Source organism: Chiloscyllium punctatum, chromosome 12 (assembly GCF_047496795.1).
Source record: "Chiloscyllium punctatum isolate Juve2018m chromosome 12, sChiPun1.3, whole genome shotgun sequence".
Taxonomy (NCBI): domain Eukaryota; kingdom Metazoa; phylum Chordata; class Chondrichthyes; order Orectolobiformes; family Hemiscylliidae; genus Chiloscyllium; species Chiloscyllium punctatum.
The window spans coordinates 64,451,168-64,471,246 of record NC_092750.1 but is presented as its reverse complement, the minus strand read 5'-3'; the positions used below and the strand labels follow the sequence as shown (position 1 = coordinate 64,471,246).

At 43.6% G+C, this 20,079-nt stretch overlaps 1 protein-coding gene across 2 annotated transcripts in view; it reads left to right on the top strand.

Moving 5' to 3' along the window:
• sema3h (sema domain, immunoglobulin domain (Ig), short basic domain, secreted, (semaphorin) 3H) overlaps window positions 1-20,079 on the top strand; it is a 169,155-nt gene that overhangs the window by 103,666 nt on the left and 45,410 nt on the right. For both annotated transcript variants that reach the window (XM_072582670.1, XM_072582669.1), the window contains exon 5: window positions 1,355-1,448. In XM_072582670.1, the coding sequence (XP_072438771.1) occupies window positions 1,355-1,448 (94 nt within the window). The remainder of the gene's footprint in view (window positions 1-1,354; window positions 1,449-20,079) is intronic.

Here is a 20,079-nt window from a genome sequence, read left to right as displayed (position 1 = left end):
ACTGACATCTCAGGTGAACAGGGTGGTGAAGAAGGCATGCTCACCTTCATTGTTCAGAACATTGAGTAAAGGAGTTGGGATGCCATGTTGCGGCTGTATAGGACATTGGTCAGGCCACTTTTAGAATACTCCATACAAATCTGGTCATCCTTCTACGAGAAGGGTGTTGTTAACCTTGAGAGGGTGCAAAAAAAATTGTCAAGCATATTGCCTGGACTTGAGGGTTTGAGTTACACAGAGAGGCTAAATTGACTGACTGGGGCTATTTTCATTGGAGCGTCAGAGGCTGAGGTTTATGAAATCATAAGGGTCGCGGATAGGGTGATGAGCCAAGATCTTTTTTGCTAGGTCAGCAGAGTCCAAAACTAGAAGGTATAGATTTAAGGTGAGAGAGGAAACATTTAAAAGGAACCTAAGGGCAACCTTTTCACACAGAGGGTGGTGCATGTATAGATCGAGCTTCCAGAGGAAGTGGTGGAGGGTACAATTACAACATCTAAAAGGCATCTGGATGGGTGCATGAATAGGAAAGGTTTGGAGGGATATGGGCCAAATGCTAGCAAATGAGATTAGGTCAGTTTGGGATATCTGCTCGGCGTGGACGAGTTGGACTGAAGGGTCTGTTTCTGTGCTGTATGACTCTATATTAAATGAAATTATGTTGAAATTAAAAAAGACAACAATGATATTTGCAGCCGCCACTTGGACCAAACTGGCTCTGCTGAGTTTCAGAATTCTTTGCCAAGTCGTTGTGTTTTTTTGCATCCAATAGCCAAGTGCAAACAGTGGGGAGACAGCGTTGTGGGCTCTGGACTCAACCCAGCACGAAACATTGTTCGGAATGAGATTTCTGATGAAGGAAGTGAAATCAGTTTAAATACCTGGGACTTGTGTATTTTTAAGGTGAAGAAAGAAAGTCGCAGTTTTATCCCATGAGGAGTTTCAATGCAATTGACTAATATTATCACAGGGTTCAAATCCCAATGTATGGGAGTGTCAGACTAATGCTGAATTTGTTTGTACTGAATTACTGTGTACTTAACAGTTTGTGAAATTTCTGAGGGAAGGGTTTGGTTCAAGTCTGTTAGACGTACATGCAGGGAGTGCACTAACATCTGTCTGAATGATCCCAATTTCCATGGTCTGTTTTCGCAAATGATCACACTCTGTATGAACTTGACAGCAGCAACTTTCCATGCAGCATGTTGAAAGATGCTCTTCTTTTTTCAGGGTGGGGTCTGGATGGTGAAAGACTGTATAGTGCTGGTTCATGTCACTGTGGCTGACTCTTCATTCATTGCTATTTCTCCTCTCTCCCTCCCCCTTTTCCCTACTCAACCACCCATCCCTACAGGCTGAACAACTAGTGCTTCATCATGAACAGACTGAGTGTGGAAAAGGGAAGTGTCCTTATGACCCTCGACAGCGGGTGGCCTCAGCAATGATTGGTGAGTATGGCATTGGGTGAGGATGGGTAGACTGCGGGACACTGTACCATTTCAGGAATGTTTACACTGGCAAGAGTTTGCAGTCTGAGAACATAAAATCTGCCAAAACTGTAACACTCTGTGGTAATACTCTGACAAGTGCTCTTCTTGTCCTAGCAAAAGTCATAATGTTTTGTATAAATATTAGGCTGATTGGGTTATGACAAGTGTGAGTTCACGTCACCTACCCCCCCAACCATACTTATATGTTTGTTAACTTGCTTGGATTACAGTGGACACACCTTGAGTATCACAAGCCTCCAGTAGTAGATTCAGTGTTTGTTCTGGAAAATTCCTCCACTCATGCACAGACATGGTGCAACAAGATTCTGTTGCACAGAGTTTGTAACCATATGGACTGAGATCTCCCCACTCCATTCATGAACAGATTTGGTATAACATCACTCTCTGAGCAATAATGCTCTGGTATCAGCTTCAAGATGTTATCTGATTTTTGTTTTTCCCGAGTCTCTTTGTTCCCAGAGGCTCCAAATGACATTTTCCATTCATCACCAACTTATTTATGGTTCTGTGCTTTGGCTTCGTGACCTGAAGGGAACAGAGTTGGATTGTGTGAATACAGAGGATTCTTAGTTTAGGATTGGAATCTAGATTCCTGAAGTGAAAGGATACTGTCAACTCACTGTCACTCATCTAAATGTGTGCTTTGTTAAACTTGAATGGGCTCCAGAACTGAAAAGAATAAGGTTGAGATTCATAAAGTCTGTACAAAAACGTTAGTGGTTACAGACAGCTGCTCTTACTCAATGGATGGTGTTCAGGTTCTGGACCTAATATCTGTAATTCAATTGCCTTACTGTGTGACAGTAAAGTATTACTTGTGAGCTAATCAGAGTGTGGATTCTTCATCTCACTCGACACTTCCAGTCTCCACACATCTGTCACGTTTTCACCTTTTGGTAGGTCATGAAGCTGAAGTTATCTGACAGCATAACAGGTCACACACTACTTACGCTTTGTCTCAACACTGCCAGAGGGCTGTGGAAGCTTTACAGAGGGTACAGAAAAGATTTACCAGGATATTGCCTGGCTTGGAGGATGTGAGCTTATAGGAAGAGATTGAACAAACTTGAATGGGAGAGGCAAAGTGTCAACCTGATGGAAGTTTACAAAATTATGAGGGGCGAGAATTGAATGTATAGTTAAGAGTCTTTTTCCTGGGGTAGAGATATCAATTACTAGGTGACAGATTTCAGGTAAAAGAGGGGAAGTTTAAGGGGGAGGTGAGAGGCAAGTTTTTTTTTACACACAGCAAGTAGAAAGTGCCTGGAATGTGCTGCCAGATGAGGTGGTAGAAGCAGATTCAATCGCAACATTTAAGCAGCATCTTGATTGATGCATGAGTAGGCATAGTATAGAAGCTGAGGCAAAAGGGTTTCTGTTGAGAAAGGCATCATATGTCAGGACACATTTGGAGGTCTGAAGGGCCTGTTCCCTTGTGCAGTACTGTTCTTTGTAATTGAGTCTAGCCTGCCCACTGATAATGTCCATATCAAAGTACATTTGTGCTCCCCTCTGCCTATTCTGATCATGCTCCCCCTCTCTTTATTCACTTAATGTTCAGATTCTCTGCCTCTACTTATGCTCTCGGCCCTCTTGTTCCCTGTCTTCCTGCCATCTCCCACTGCTTGTTCGTTCTTTTTCTGTTTTTCTCTTCTGCCTGTGCTCCCCTCTCTGCCTGTGTTCCTTAAGGCTCTGTTTATGTTCCAGGGATTTTTCATGAATTCTCTTTTTCTTGATGTCCCTGAGCAAAATGGTGTCTAACTGTATACTGTAGATCTTTGCCTTTGCAATCATTCAGGAGAGTGAGACAAATCATATCTGTAGCGCACTCTGCAAAAAAATGCAGTAACATCCTTGATTTCTAACAATGTGGCTCTTCCCTAGATATGGACTACATGAGCTTAAATGGCTTAGCTATAAATCCACAGCATATTTAGCCAAAAGTTATTTTATATTGTTTGATTCTTTTGAAGCCAGCAGGGGAATGACTGTGCTTTCAGGTACCTCAAGAGCTGAGGGGGAGCCATGCAGAGCTGTGGGTCAGTCACACACAGGCCTTCTGAAGTATGCAGCAAGAAATTTATAGATGAGGGAGCCCAACTCCTTCAGTTCATTATTAGCAGTGCATGACACATCTTCGAAAATCACCGCAACATGAGCTTTGCAATTTGAGTAGACCCTGTGTAAGGCCACAATCGCGGCAAATGGGAATTAAAAAAGCCTTGCATTTATGCAGCCTTTGAAGTGCAGTCAATCTTACAATGTCGGAAATACAGCAAACCATAGCATATTATATGGTAAAACCCCCGTATCCACGGATTCTGTGGTTTACCCGAAAATATTATATTAGATTCTCTACAGTGTGGAAACAGGCCCCTCGGCCCAATAAGTCCGCACTGCCCCTCCGAAAAGAAACCCAACCAAACCTATTCCATACCCTATATTTACCCCTGGCTAATGCTCCTAACACTGTGGGCATGGCTAATTCACCTAACCTGCACATCTTTGAATTGTGGGAGGAAACCAGAGCACCCGGAGGAAACCCATGGAGACACGGGGAGAATGTGCAAGCTCTACACAGATAGGCGGGAATCGAACCCAGGACCCTGGTGCTGTGAGGCAGAAGTGCTAACCACTGAGCCACCATGCCACCCCATTATATTATATGGAACATTCCAGAAGTAATTCCAGGGGGCTGCCAGGGAGGTAAATTTCCCATTTAAATGATCAAGTTCGTGGTTTCTGGCATCTGTGATAGGTCTTGGAACATATCACCCCGTGGATTTGGGGGAACACCTTTATAGACAAATTTGTATACTAGGTTTATTTTTTCAATGTTGTATATTTATCCCAGAAACAGCAATGACCAGATTAATTATTTTTTGTGATGTTAATTAGGGTTAAATATTTTTAAAAAGAAACATCGAAGTAATTAGTTTGAGCACTTTGATTAGGTGTTTAAAAATCGTAAGCCATTTCATCTTTTGAAATGCGCGCTGAATATTTGATGACAAATGCCTTGTTTGTGAAGTCGAGCGATGTCACTGTTGGGGAACAGAGTATTGTTCCACTCTCATGTGCTCCCAGTATCAGGGTCAGGCAGCTCAAATGTGACACAGACCAACTGTAGTGTAAACTGCTCTGCTCCCAGTGAAATGCCTTCACAACAGCTTCATACACACGCCTGCTGTTTCCTTTTCCTACTCCAACCTCTCTGTCCTCTTTTCTTTTACGAAATGACTCATTCACCCTTGACTTGTATCAGTCCTTCATAGTCACGGCTGATAATTGCTTTTGTAGCAAAGTGGTTCTGTAGATCCTGCTGTTACACTTGGTGGTCTTGCCTTCAGCTGCCTGCACTCTATTCTCTGGAATTCCCTTCTTTAAATCTCGAGGAATCTACTCCCTAGTCGTCCTGTTAAGATGCTTCTTAACACCTGTCTGTTTGGCCAAAGCTTTGTTCATCATTTTTCCTTATGGGGCTCTGTCAAATTTTGGTTGATTATGTTTCTTCAGATCTTTTTATTACAATGAATGAATGTGTATTTTTGGTAACTGAGTCAAGTATCGGCAAATTGTAGTGTTGATGCTATTTTCTGTATTAGGCATGTAGCTTGTAAATACCAGGTAATAATTTATGCTGGAAAGGAACACTGAATAAAGGCTCCTGTATTGCTGTGCAAACCTTTATGGGCTGCCAGAGAAAAAGGACACATACGAAGAATAACTCTGGATTTTAAGTGTCGTACTCTGTGTCTAACTTAGATCATGACATGTAAGGCTTTTGGCTTTTCTGCTTATCTGCTGCTTATCTGAATTTAACAGTTACTATTTCATTCTCAGACAGCAACCCAAGCATCGCTTCAAACCCCTGATAGTTCCCCAGCTTTAGTGGAAACATGCATGACAGGGCTCATAGAAATGCATGTGCCCTCCCCTGAACCTTCAGGCTGCCTTAGTAGGATGTTTAGATTAGATTACTTAGATTAGATTAGATCAGATCAGATTACTTAGTGTGGAAACAGGCCCTTCAGCCCAGCAAGTCCACACCGACCTGCCGAAGCCCATTCATCAGAAGGAAAGGAAGAGCAAGAGAGGCTGTAACAACAGCCTGCTATGGTTTCAGTCTCTGATCTGTAGGGACTGTGTGCTAATTGCATCACTGTGTCCCTGGAGCAATAAATCAAACCCTCTGACCTCCATAAATTTTGACACCAAGTGCAGAGGTGAAGGCAACAGCTCAAGCTCCTCTTCAGTGCGAAGGCGATTGCTGGAGGCACATTGCCAGTTTGTCTTGCGATGCTTTGACACTGGCAAAGCGTAATATCATCCTGGCCTATTGGTGACCGAATTTTTCATCCTCTTGGCACGTGCGTCGCTGCTGCTGGGTGGTAATCAGCACTCTGAATTCTACAATGCCCAGTGGGCGACACATAAGGAGAAATAAATTAGTCTCAATCTGTTTCTTCCTTGTTACACTGCACAAAGCCAGCCCTTTCCCATGGATTTCCAAGCTTAGTGATTTATAGTGAGGGCTGGTCTGGAGGGACAGACTGTGGCTGGCCAAGGCAACCTGAACAACTGTCTTATCAGCTGTCACTCAACGGGAACATTTGGCTGCAGCCACATGCCCTAGAGTTTGCTGTGCGAATACGTATGATTGCAAGTCTCATAGAGTTGGAATAGTGGAAATGTTGGACTGCCCTGTGTGACGTGATATTAGAATGGTTGAAATGTATGGCATGCGTGCCTAACATGAGGCTTGAGGGTTTCGAAGCTGACTGAGGACAGACTGGATTATGTCAGAAATTGCAGATAAAATAAAAGATGTTGACGTATCAATCCCAAGTTGGATAAATGCACAGACAAGCTGTGCACAAGCCTGAGACACCAGAGAAAGGGGAGATGCCCTAACAAACCTGTGAAAATTACAACAACAACTTGTATTTATGTGGTGTCTTTACTGTGATAAAATATCTCAAGATGTATTGCAGGAGCATTTTCAGATATTTAACACTGAGCCACACAAAAGGCTTTAGAAAATAGATTGATCAAAAAGGTACAATGGCATAATGGTTTTGTTGACAGACAAGTAATCTAGAGAGCTGGACTGGTGATCTTAAAATATGAGTTCAGATCCCTCCATAGATCACTGGAGAATTTCATTTCAGTTAATTTAGATAAATAAATCTGGCAATGAAATTAGGCTTTTATCAATAACGATGATCACAAAACTACTGTCATTTTAATTTGTTCACTAGGCCCCAGCAGTGACTGTGAACTGTTGGGTTTATTTAATCTATTATATCTGTGACTCCAGACCCAGAATAATGTAATTAAATCGTAACCACCTTCTGAAAAGATTATGCAAACCACTTAGTTATCCAAACCACTCTTTCAAATGATAATAAATATAAAACAGGAGCTACCAGCCACCATCAATGTTGCTTTGGACAAAGTAGACCCCGAGCCTCTGTTAATTTCTCCTTCCTTACATCAGCCGCCCCCACCCTAACCAGACTGGGAGAGCTGTTCTACAGTCTATGCAAATATATTCATATACATGTAGGCAATGAATCATACCATACAGCCAGTCCCAGGAATCTCAAACTCCTCCAACATCATCTCTGGGCACGCCCTGTCTCACTGGCAGGGTGGTAGCACAATGGTGTATAGTTGGGAGGGAGTGGCCCTAAAAATCCTCAGCCTTGACTCAGAAGTCACATGGCTCCAGGTCAAACATAAGCAAGGAACCATCAGCTGGTTACCATTGCGTGGAGTCATGCAGTCATATAGCAGGGAAACCGACACTTCGGTCCCAGCAGTCCATGCCAACTATAATCCCAAACTTAACTGGTCCCACCTGCCTGCACTTGGCCCCTATCTTTCCAAACATTTCTTATTCATGTACTTATCTAAATGTCTTTTAAACATTGAAACTGTCCCCACCTTCACCACTTTGCCTTGACGTTCATTCCACACACAAAATCACTCTGTGTAAAAAGAAAATTGTGTAACAAAAACTGTGTGTGGAAGAAATTGCCCTCTCTCATTGATGGCACTGTGCTCCTCCATTTTGAACACCATGTGGAAGAAACACTGAGATTAACAAGGACACAAATGTGATCTGAATGGGGAGCTTCAATATTCATCACCAAGAATGGTCACTAGCACTACTACAGACACTGCTTACCAAGACCTGGAGGATATGTCTGTCAGACTGTGTTTGTGGAAGGTGAGAGATCCAATGTGAAGGATGCAAACCAACCTTGACCTCATCCTTGTCAATCTATCTGTTGCAGATTTACTGCACTTGTCTAGGACAGCATTGGTAGGAGTGACACAGCACATTCCGATTGATGGCAAAGTCCTGCCTTCATACTAAAAGCATCCTCTGTTGTATTGTTTGGATCTATCACCAGGCTGAATGGGCAACTCAAAACTGGGCATTAGTTTCAGCATAATTGTATTCAAACACCATTTATAGCCACAAAATCCAATGTGTCCTTGTGTCTGTCAGTACATTCAAACCATAAAATTAGGCACAGCCCTTGTTCCCCTTTTTTAACAGTTGATTCAGAGCTTGTATCTACTGCTTCATGGTTAAAGTCTCTTGTTGCCTTTTTTGTCATAGTCTTCTCTGAGCTGGATTGAGCAGTGGGAGGAATCAGCCACTGATGCAGGGTAGTCACCTAGATTCTGCACTTAATCTTCTATTAGTTATCAAGTAAAGCACTTTATGCACTGGTTTTAAGGGCAAAGATCTTCAAAGTGAATAATTAATATTAGCTATATTTCCTGAGAGCAGATTTTCACAATCGTTTCATATTAAAATATCCAATGATTATCTTGTGTGGTAAATGCTTAAATTAGCAGATCAAAACTTCACCTTGTTTGCTTAAATCCAGGACACCTGCAAATTGGGATCATACAAGCCTCTTAAACTTATCTTTAACAGCTCACTGGAAAGTCTGGCATTCTTCCCATGGATTAGAAGGACGTTTGTGTGTGGTTGGTTTTCAAAAAAGCTTGACAAATCAGATTTAGAGAACAATGAGTCCATGAGTTTTATGTTAATCATTGGTATGATACTTAAGGAGCTCATACGTCAAGAGATCAGCACCACAGAATAAAGGCCTTTTGGCCAATTTCCAGTCGTGGGATGCTCTTTACAGTCATCTAGCTGGGCAATATGTTATCCGAGACATTTAGCATGGTTTCTGGAAAAGGTCATCATTGCACTCTGTTTTAGTTCCAAATTTTCCTGAATTCAAATTTCACCATCTCCAATGGTGAGATCAAACCGATGTCCTAGGGACGTTAGCCTGTAGCTCTTGATTGCTAATGACAGTACCATTATGCCATTTCTTGTAGGTTAATGGGTAAGGACATGCTAGTATATGTTGGCTGTGAGAGCGTCCAGAAAGTAGTTGATAATATGGTAAGTTGCCCACAGTATGTGACACTGGAAGACAGGATCTCGTGTCATGAATTGTATTTAAGACAGAGATAGGTGGGTTCTTGATTAGTAACGGGATTGAGAGTTATGAGGAGAATGGGATTGATAAACATTTCGGCATGGGGCTATTAAAAGGATTGTGAATTAACCTCATTCACATCAGCAGAAAATTGTGCTTTACAGTATGGATTAGCCTGGATGCCAGTTAAATATAGTGTCCTATTACTTGTGGTGCCCCCAGGTGAGTTGGTGAGTGGAACCACACTTTCAGTTGTCAATGCCCTGAATTTCCTTCCTAAACCTTTCCAATTTTCCACTTCTGTTCCCTCCCTAAAGATGCTCTTCGAAACCAATTTCGAAAGCTTAAGAGGAAACTGTTTCAAACTCACCTTACACCGCTCAAAATCCAACTGTGCTTCTGAAATGCTCCAATGACCTGCCTTGATTATTTTGTAAAGAGTGCTGTATAAATGTATGTTGTTGTTTGGATACCTAGTCACAATACTGCTGGGCTGTCACAGTTATATTGGGGAGCTACTGTAACCCACAGCTTCCTTACTTGACCGCACCGTGTCCCATCAACCAGGTCTAACTGACTTGTAAACTGACACTCACTCCTAACATTGTGAGCAGGTCTGCTTCTTAGTGTACTACAGCCTCACAACTCTTTGCCTTTGCCCTGCGAGATCAGTATAAATCCACAGGGAAATCTAAAAGCACCCCCAGCAGCAATTCGTTTCAACGTGCATTGTGATCTCAGTCAGAGCTTCAGTTTCTGGGCTGAGCTGTTATTCTGGGTTCTTACACAGCATCTGTTGTCGAGACTGATCTCACCGCAGCTGGCTTGTTTGTGCTGATGGCCTGTTCACCACCCTTCATCTCAAAATGACTTTGGCAACTCGGCTGTACGGCCATTTGGTGTGTTCGTGACATCTGCAGTCCTGGCTGAGGCAATAATCATCTATGCATTTCAAATTGGTGATACATCAGACAGACGGTATTTTCTAGCAGTAATTTCCAGACTTGTCATTGTGCTGTCAACTCCAGCACTGATTAAATATGAATTTACATGTGGCTTCTTATAGGACTATTTGGGGCATATCTGAATCCTGTGGGATATAGTAAAAATGGGTGAAGCCAAAGCCAAGCCAGTTTTTACATCTTCCCGCCCCCAACAATTTATTTCCTTTGAAGCCAACATGTGAATCAGAAAGTGAACTGTCCATTTGCTTTCATCCTTTATGCACTAGCCTATGAGGTCAGCACCTACCACTGAAGTTTTTAACTGGCTTCTATCGACTTACCACTTATTCTTAAAGTTGACATTAAGGAACTTAGTGACTCTGAGAAATAAATCAATAAAAAACACCTTTTGAAACCGATGGCAGCCAGTGGGAGAGGATTAGACCAAAGTGAGGACTGCAGATGCTAGAAACTAGAGTTTAGATTAGAGTGGGTGCTGGCAAAGCTCAGCAGGTCAGGCAGCATCTGAGGAGCAGGAAAATTGACGTTTCGGGCAAAAGCCCTTCATCAGGAATGGAGGCAGGGAGCCTCCAGAGTGGAGAGATAAATGGTGGGTGGGGGGGGGGGGCTGGGGAGAAGGTAGCAAAGAGTACAATAAGTGAATGTGGGTGGGAATGGAGGTGATAGGTCAGAGGGGAGGGTGAAGCAGATAGGTGGGAAGGGAGATAGGCAGGTAGGACAGGTCATGAGGACAGTGCTGAGCTGGAAGGTTGGAACTGGGGTAAGGTGGGGGGGGAGGGGAAATGAGGAAATTGGTGAAGTCCACATTGATGCCCTGGGGTTGAAGTGTTCCGAAGCGGAAGATGAGGCGTTCTAACAAACAAAACTGAAGATGCTGAAATCCAAAGTAGACAGGCAGGAGGCTGGAACAACACAGCAAGCCAGGCAGCATCAGGAGGAGAAGAAGTCAAGGTTTTGGGTGTAGCCCTTCTTCAGTAGAGAGCATAGCAGTTGACAGTGACTGGTAGGAATCCCTGGAGGCTTGGTTACAATAAGGCCGATGACAGATCAACACACAAGTATTAGATTCAATTCCCTACAGTGTGGAAACAGGCCCTTCAGCCCAACAAGTCCACACTGACGCGCTGAAGACTAACCCATCCATACCCCTACCCTATATTTATCCCTGACTAATCCACCTAACACTATGGGCAATTTAGCATGGCCAATTCAGCTAACCTGCACATCTTTGGATTGTAGGAGGATACCCACGCAGACACAGGGAGAATGTGCACACTCCACACAGACAGTTGCCCAAGGCCAGAATCGAACCTGGGTCCCTGATGCTGTGAGACAGCAAGGCTAACCACAGCCATTGTGCCGCCCCATTCATCAGAAGCCTGCTGTCTTTCTGATATGGAGCTCAGTCAGGATGGAAATGACTTGCTGCATGCTCAGTTGTTGCTCTATTCTGTTGTAGGATATGGGTGTCACTGGTATTTGTGGCTCACCCAAATTGCCTTTCAACTGAGTGGTTTGCTGGGCCATTTCCTTCTAGTGAACCAGATGTTTTAATTTTTAACAGCAACCACTGATAGTTGTCATTGGCAAGCTTTATATGTCAGATGTGTACATTAAATCATGATGCTGTGGATTTGAATGCACCCCCCCTCCCCCAAACCCAAGGCAATAATCTGGGCATCTGGGGTAGTATTCCAGTAACATTGCCAATACACTCCTGTCCGTAGGTGGTTTGACATGTTAAAAAATTCATCGTGGATTGAGAGATGCTCCCTTCATTTTAATTTCTCTGTAACCTCCTGCAGCCCAACATAGAATTCCTGTGGGATAGAAGCAGGCCATTTGGCCCATTGAGTCCGCACTGACCCTCTGAAGACCATCTTACCCAGACCCACCTCCCTACTCTATCCCTGTATTCCCTATGGTTAATCCACCAAGGCTGGACACTACAGGCAATTTAGCATAGCCAATCCACTGAGCCTGCACATCTTTGGACTGTGGGAGGAAAACCGAGCATCTGGGGGAAACCCACGCAGACATGGGGAGAATGTGCAAACGTCACCCACACAGTCACCCCAGGGTGGAATTGAACCTGGATCCCTGGTGCTTTGAGATAGCAATGCTAACCGCTGAGCCACCATGCCATCCCAAGCCTCTGAGGTCTCTGTGCTCCTAGTTCTGGCCTTGTGTCAGATTTAGTCAAATGCATCCAAACCCTCTGGGCCTGCAGTTATCTAAACATCAAATTCTGGAATTCAGTCTCTAAACCTCTCCATCCCTTTATGTTCCTCTCCTCCTTTTAATGCTCTCATTAAATCTTTCCTGTTTGATCTCTTTTGGTCACCTGTAACTAGCTGTCAAACATTGCTGGACAGCTCGTCTGAAGCGGTTTGAAGAATTTTACTGTTGTTATTGTTAAGGTAACGGAGAACACTACAAAATGTTGTAAAGGGATCAAATGCAAAATAAAAGACCTGAGTATTTCATCAGAGGGCAAAACTTGTACCAAAAGGGTTAAAGTAGTCGACCAAGTTTTAGCGAGAGACTAACGGTCAAAGTGGACAGCTGCTGACAACTTGGCCAGAAGTCAGCAAAGGTCAGAGCACCAATGCGTCAATTGAAGTGTCAAACGGAGACCATACGTCTTGGAATACAGCTGTTGCCAGTTGATAGCACATTGCTCCTGAGTCAGGAGGTCACAGGTTCAAGGCCCATTCCAGAGATTTATGCACACTGTCCAGGCTGACAATTGAGCACAGCACTGAGGGAATGCTGCGCTGTTGGAAGTGCCGTGAGATTTTACACTCTCACTTTCTGTTCTTGAGGCAGCAGGTAGCCCCCACATATGCAAGGTGAGGTACCCTGTCCTCAAAATAACTTGACACCATGCACCTCACTGCGAAGCAAGTTATGCTCAAGATTAGTCGTTTCATTCTGTTACATCTATTGTCTAAAAGCTCAATTGAAATGTTTCTCTGTTTGCTGAGCAATTCATGACAATGAGCACTGGCCAGGGGTACAGGAGACTCAAGTAGGAGCAGCAATGTCCAGAATGCAGCTGTGTAGGGAGCGGTGGGTACAGCCAGAGTGGAGAGAGACTTAAGGATTTGTGTACATCTCCTTTCTCAGCTGAAATAAAAGAGGGCTAGAGACAAAAAAAAACTGCACATGCTGGAATCCAAAGTCGACAGGCAGGAGGCTGGAAGAACACAGCAAACCAGGCAGCATTAAGAGGTGGAGAAGTCAATGGTTCTGGACATATCAGGATAAAAGAGGGGCCTGAGCAGTACCTGGGAAATTATCTCACTGGGGGGAATGGCTTTTGACTGAGACTTTCCTTGGCTTCAGTACTTTCCTGCCTCTGTGTGGAGCAGGCTGATGATCCTGTGACATCTTGTCACAGGAAAGTTGCTTCAAGACAGGACGACATGAGGGAGCCATCCTTCCAGGATTTGCCACTGATTCCCTGGAATCCCCTTGACTCTAAATCCATGTCCATGACACGTGGAGAAATCAGTCCATTATCACTAACCGTTTAGAATTCCAGGCGTTGTCCAATTCAACCACAGCACCTTTCCTTGCTGCCCTGTGAGACTGGAGTTTGCATTGCCTGGTTAATGGAAAGAAAGAACAGGCATTTAAATTGATTCTTTTCATAACCTCGGGGCAGTCCAAATTGCTTCACAGTCAATAAATTACTTCTGAAGCATAGACACCATTGTAATGTGGAAAATCCGACAACCAATTTATGGGGATATCCCTCCCCAACAGCCTAGCTGTTACTTTCAGATTATTCTGTCTTGTTCTGGATTCACTCCTCCAGGCAGAGGAATTCTGCATTGCTCCAGCTCTGGCCTTCTGCCCGATTTTATTGTCCTTCCATTGGAGCCTGTGTTTTTAGTTGTCTAGTTTCCAGGTTCTGTCATTCTTTCTAAATCTCCCTCAGCCCTTAACTGTCTCCTCACTGAAAGATGCTCCCGAAAACCCACCTCTTTGTCCAAGCTTTTGATCACCCCTTCCTGTTATCTCCTCATGCATCTGATGTTACGTTTTAACTCATTATGCTCCCATGAGATGTTCGCATCAAAAGTTCTATATAAATGCAAATTGTTCTTGTTGAAACCGGGAGAACTACGGGGAAGAGGGAGACTAAAAAGGGGCAACTACAGAGATTGAGGGCAGTGAAGTTCGGGTTAAAATCTTTGACACTGGAGTCACATGAAGTGGGAAAATCAGGAGGTAACCAGATGAAATGTGGTTTGACTCCAGGAAATAGAAACATCAACAGTTTGAATCTCTGATGTCCTTGTATGTTAGTAATTTCGTCCCACATCTTCTGATTCATTTTAACTGGGATGTCCTTTGAAATGTGCTCTGTTTCAGAAACAAATAATAAGTTCACAGCTCTCTGTGCGTTCCCAGTTTAGCATTTTCTCTCTGAGTCCGTAATTAAAGACTTGGAGCTCTTTGTGCATGTTACTTTGGTGCTTTTGAAGTTGGCCACAATAGGACGGATTTCTGCTAGTTTCAAAGGAAACCTCAAGGTTGACCACCGGGACAGGGAAATGCTTACCACGTATGGGCCGGATTTTAACTCCAGCTGAGTCGGTTGTGGCAGGGGTGACCAACTCTTCGGAAATTAAAAAAAGAAGAGATACTTCAATCGTGGGACTGAGGAATCAAGTCGGTGGGTGCCTGTGACCATATCATCGTGACATCCCCTGGAAGGGAGTGGGGAGGAGGGCGTGCATGTGCACAGTGCTCAAAAGGAAAACTGAGACAAAGGCAAGAGTAGACTCTCGTGCAATTCTCCACTTGTGAAAAAGGGAGAAATCACATCCCCTTGGGAGCATAGACAAATGTCAAAATAAGGGACAACCCCTTTAAGGTGTGAGAAAGTGACTATGAAACGATTGGAAATGAGTTTATCTTCCCGAAGTGAGGGCTATGCGGTTGTAACTCTGAGGCCCACACCAGACCACCTCCTGCCTGACATGGGAATTATCACAAAGTAACTGGTGGCATTAGGTTTTGTTTGGGGCAAAATGTAAGGGAATGGAGGGTTAGTTTGCGTCAGAGACTAGGAGACCTGAGTTCTCCTTCTCCAACTGGTCTATGATTCCTGACCCCTCAAATCAGAAAAGGGGAAACAGAAAATGCTGGAAGGATTTAGCAAAACTGGCAGTACCTGATGAGAGTGAAAGAAGAGTTGATATTTCACATTGCTTCTCTCCTGCATTAGAAATACTCTACCTAATTTCTACTGCTATTGTTATTCTGATCTGCTTCTCCTTGTTTTCTCATCAATATCCCTAGTCATGTAGCTTTGGATAGTCCTTTCTTATTTCTCATGGGTATCTACCTAGCTCACAGCCTAATCATCTCTCTTTTGAAGTTCTCCCATTTTTAGTCCACTGTTGTATCCACCAAAATGTGTTTCCAATCAACCTGCTCCGGTTCAATTTTTAGATCGTTCATGAAGAATTTATAAGTTCACCTCCTCACACCAGTAAGAACCCACTTAGAAAACCCAAACATTCCAGCAGCCAGCTAACTGATGGCTGTGAGCTTGTAGACAAGCCCTTAGCACAAGGCAAACACTTTAACTGCCACACAACTCCCCTCTTTTCTCTCCCCCACCCCCCCCCACCCCCCTCTCCCACACAATCCCCACCCGACGAATCTGAGAATGATGATAGAAAATGGAAGGGCGAAATGAAGGCAGAGTGTCAGGGACAAGGGGACTTGATTGGGAATGGAAAGAAATCCCTTCCTTATTGCCAGAAAGAGAGGTGCTGTGGGTGGAAGTGATGCACAGAGGCCTGCATGTTTCCATTGCAAAATGATGGGACCCCTTTGGGCTGATTGCTAGAAGTTACAGGGTAAGCCCCTAGGATTTGGTGGTGCACAGTGCAGGCCCCTGACAGAGGGCATGACAAGGTAAAAACAATGACTGCAGATGCTGAAAATCAAATACTGGATTAGTGGTGCTGAAAGAGCACAGCAGTTCAGGCAGCATCCAACGAGCAGCGAAATCGACGTTTCGGGCAAAAGCCCTTCATCAGGAATAAAGGCAGTGAGCCTGAAGCAGACTGTTTCTCTCACTGCTGTCATAAGGCTGAGTAAACATTAATGAGGATACAGGGGCTGTGAGCAAGATCCCTAAGAGAGAAAAAATAACTTTCTGCCCCTCGTGTGAGGCGGATAAATCCCTTATCATATGTAGGATACAGGGGCCACCCAAACCCTTTAGCTGAGAATAGGTATCATTACACAGCAAGATTGAATGCAAAGGTTTAATTGAACCATATTTGTGGAGCATACGCACCCATACCTTTGTGGAGTACAACCTGATTTCTGGGCCACTGACTGTAGAGAGTGGCCATAGTTTGCCTGTGGACAGAGTCTAGCTACTTTTAGGAAATGACTTGGCAGGGGTGGAGGTAGTGGCTTTCCCCAATATTCTCAGAAAGGCTTTGTGAGATCAAAGAGACAGAACAGTTTCAGGAAAAGATTCCGTATATTTTTTCCTTCCTGTGTAATGTGCCTGGTCAAAGGCTAAAACACATTTCATCATTGGAGGCCAAGTCGGCACTGTAGACACATGGCTATGCCATTTGGCTGTCTGATGCTTATTTCTTTTCAGGGATTTGACTGACCCAAAGGAAATGTTAAGTAAGTCTACCCTGAGTCTTCAACCCTGTGTTGAATGCGTTGTCACAAATGGCTCCCAGCAAAGCTAAAGCAAAAGGAGTTCCAGAATGCTTCTGCTATATTAAATAGAGCTTCCAATGTGGAAGTTGGTAGTTCCTGATCTGATGTTGGACAAAGCATGTATCAAACCTGATTTAGAAAAAGGCCAGTATTATAAAAAGTTGATGTCAACAATATTTTGCATGATATTTGAAATGTTTCTCTCCCCAGAATGATTTTTATCTGCTGTTCGCTAGGTTGCTGAAGACCTCTCACTTGTCAGCTTACTCTCTTCTTCACACTCCAGTTCAAAACTGTGAAGAAAACTACATTTCTGTTACAGTTTTGTGGTCCATGACATGATGTTTGGTTTATCTCTGATTTATTGATGAATTTCTGAAAGAGTTGGTTGTTACCTTGCTCTCTCATCACTGCAGAGAAAGTCAATGCTTCAGAATGGAAGAGTAAAGAAACAGAGTCAGTCAGCCCTTGATGGACTTTTTTTTTTGCTTTCTTTGAACGTTTGGACAAACACACAAATAGGAAAGGTTTAGGAGGGACATGAGCCATACGCAGGCAAATGGGACTAGTTTAGTTTAGGAAACTTGAATGAGTTGGATTGAAAGGTCTGTTACTACGCTGTAAGACTGAATGGATACCTCCTGACAGACTTGCAGGCAAACTCTGGACAGTGGTACACCAGATTGCAGTGCCACCAAGTTGCATCAGTGGGTACTGAGAATAGCTCACACAATTCCCATTGCTGAGCATTTGGATATCCAGAAGACCCAGCCACATTTCAGTCAATATTTTTACTGGCCTCGTCTCCATAAAGATATGCCAGATTGTGGGAAAACTCTAATCTGATATAAAACCACCACCTCTAATTCCCATACCAGTGTTTGGGGAATGATTTAGCAGGCTGATGGTAGACTGTGTGGGATCCCTGCCAAAAGCCAAATGGAGAGCCAGTATGTCCCCACTCTTGTGGCTGTAGCTGCTGAGTTTCCAGAGGCCTACTTTCAAAACCATTTCTCCCAATACGGTGTATCCGAAACAGAATACTGATTGAGATCCAGTTAGACCAAGGTGCCAGTTTTATGTCTGAAGATTTTCAGAAAGTTATGACAGGCTGTGTTTTGCGTGTTATACCCAGCCTATCACCCACAGTCACAAGGGACTTGGAACTATACTATCAGACTTTCAAAACGATGATCAGCCTGTACTGCATTGAAAAACCTCTTGACTAGGACAAAGATCTGGGGTTTCTTGTTGCCACCTTGGAGCTATCCAGGGTGTCCTCTGGCAGTGGTCCCTTTGAATTACTTTATGGGCATAAGAAAAGGTGCTCTGAAGCTGATCATGGAAAAATGCTTAGAGCAAGGGGATGAACTTTCACTGTTAAATTTCATATCTTGTGTTCTGAGAGCAGTTCACGAGACTCCGTGACATAACTCAGGAGCACCTTAAAACTTCACGAATGTTCATTAAAATGGGGCTACTTGTTAGTGTTACTACTTTTATAGGGTGAGTCACTGAAAGTCTGCTTCAGTGGGCTATGTAGAGTAACCAAGAGGCTGGGTGAGGCCAATTATTTGATTCTTACTCCAGACTGTTGGTAGATGAATTGACCTACATGCTGAACAAATACCACAGCCAGGTAGAAGATAAACCAGGACAAATCTATCAGGAGGTAAGGCAGGGTATGGAAGGCAATGAGAATAGCAAGGGTGTAGGTAGTCAGAGGCCTGAACGATTCCCAAACTGAATCTCCTACCATCTGGTTAGCCGACACCCAACTATTAGCAAGATTAAACACTGTACTTTCATTTTAGATGTAGTTACGGTGAGGTATCCCAACATGGCTACTCACAGAATTTAAAGATTTGTAAGGACAAATCAGGCTATCCAACCTTAGCTCCACACAACGTAGATTTGCCAGAAATAAAACAATACTTTTATTGTCTAGATCCCGAGAAGTAAGCCTCGGTGAAAGGAGAAATCCAATCCATGTTGGAAAGGGACCTGACTCAGCCCAGACAAAGCAGTTCCCCACTCTTTCTAGAGACCAAACCCAATAGGCCAACCAGATTCTGCAAAGACAACCAAAATGGCAATAGAGTAGCCAGTGCAGCCCTCCCCAAATTCCTCTATTGAATGGACAGGGTGGGAAGTGCTCCCTTAAAAGCTAAAATGGATCAGCTGAAGAGATATAGGCAGGATCTCTTAACAAAATATTGGCCCTCTCACATCAAATGGTCTTTTCTAATGTCAAATGCAGCTTCTCAGATTAGAAATCTGGCAGCCACTTGCCTGAAGCCAAACAAACAAGTTATAGTTGGTATTACTAACTGTGTACTATACCCTGATGACCTACCAGCATTCAACATTTGGAACAATGGGAAGCTCTCTTTGAAAGATTACAGTCAGCTGATTTAGTGGTGAGCTTTTCCAAGAGCAAATTTGTTGAAGGATGTGTAACCCACCTAGGGCATAGGACAGGACCTGTCAAGAACAGCAGAAATATTGGTGTTGCCTCACCTAAGATCAAATGGAAAATCATGAGGTTTTTCAGGATGCATGGTTCAGATTGTAAGTACCAAACATTAACACTATTGCTGCTCCACTGACCGACTTGTTGCAAGGTGTTGTGGTCTAGGGAATGCCAAGCATCTTTTAAGAGGCTGATTGCTCTTAATCAATGAACTGATCCTGGGGTGCTCTCAATTTAATGGTCAGTTCTAGGGACCACCAAATGTGATCATGTGTCTACAAATGTCTATGCACATGTGCACTCACAAAAACATGTCTATACATTCATGAATATAGCAAGGCCATTGTATGTATGGATCTATGCCCCCGTGCATGCACCTGAGTATTTGTATGTATGCCTATATCTATATTCGCTCACATTGATGCATGTTTCTGTGCATGTCTGCAGGTGGCTGCATGTGTGTCTGTGCTGGCTGGGTTCTGTGTGCATACACGTGTTTGTGTGTATACATGCACGTGCCTGTGCGTGCATGAGCGTGTCTGCATGGGCGTCCTTGTGTGCACCGTACCACAACTCTCACACATCTCCGGGACCAACCTTGTTAAGGCGTTTGATTGGATTCAGCTTTTAGTATAAATTTGTCTTTGAGCATCAATGCTGGGTTCCAGCAACTGCATCTGGTTTCATTTGTTTCAGGGATGAAAGAGTCTCTGAAACACATGCAGGCGCTGAAGGCTATATGCAACATATGGAGTGTAAATGTTCAAGCCGGCTGTTGTTGACAGTTCAGAGGCAAGGGCTAACAGAGAACTTACATGTTGATGAATAGCACACTGTCCTGTTTAAACAAGCAGGATGGCCCAGTTGCCTGATGTATATTTGAAGACAGTAACAAATCCTAACATTGCAGGGGTCAGTCAACAGCAGGTATGATTTAT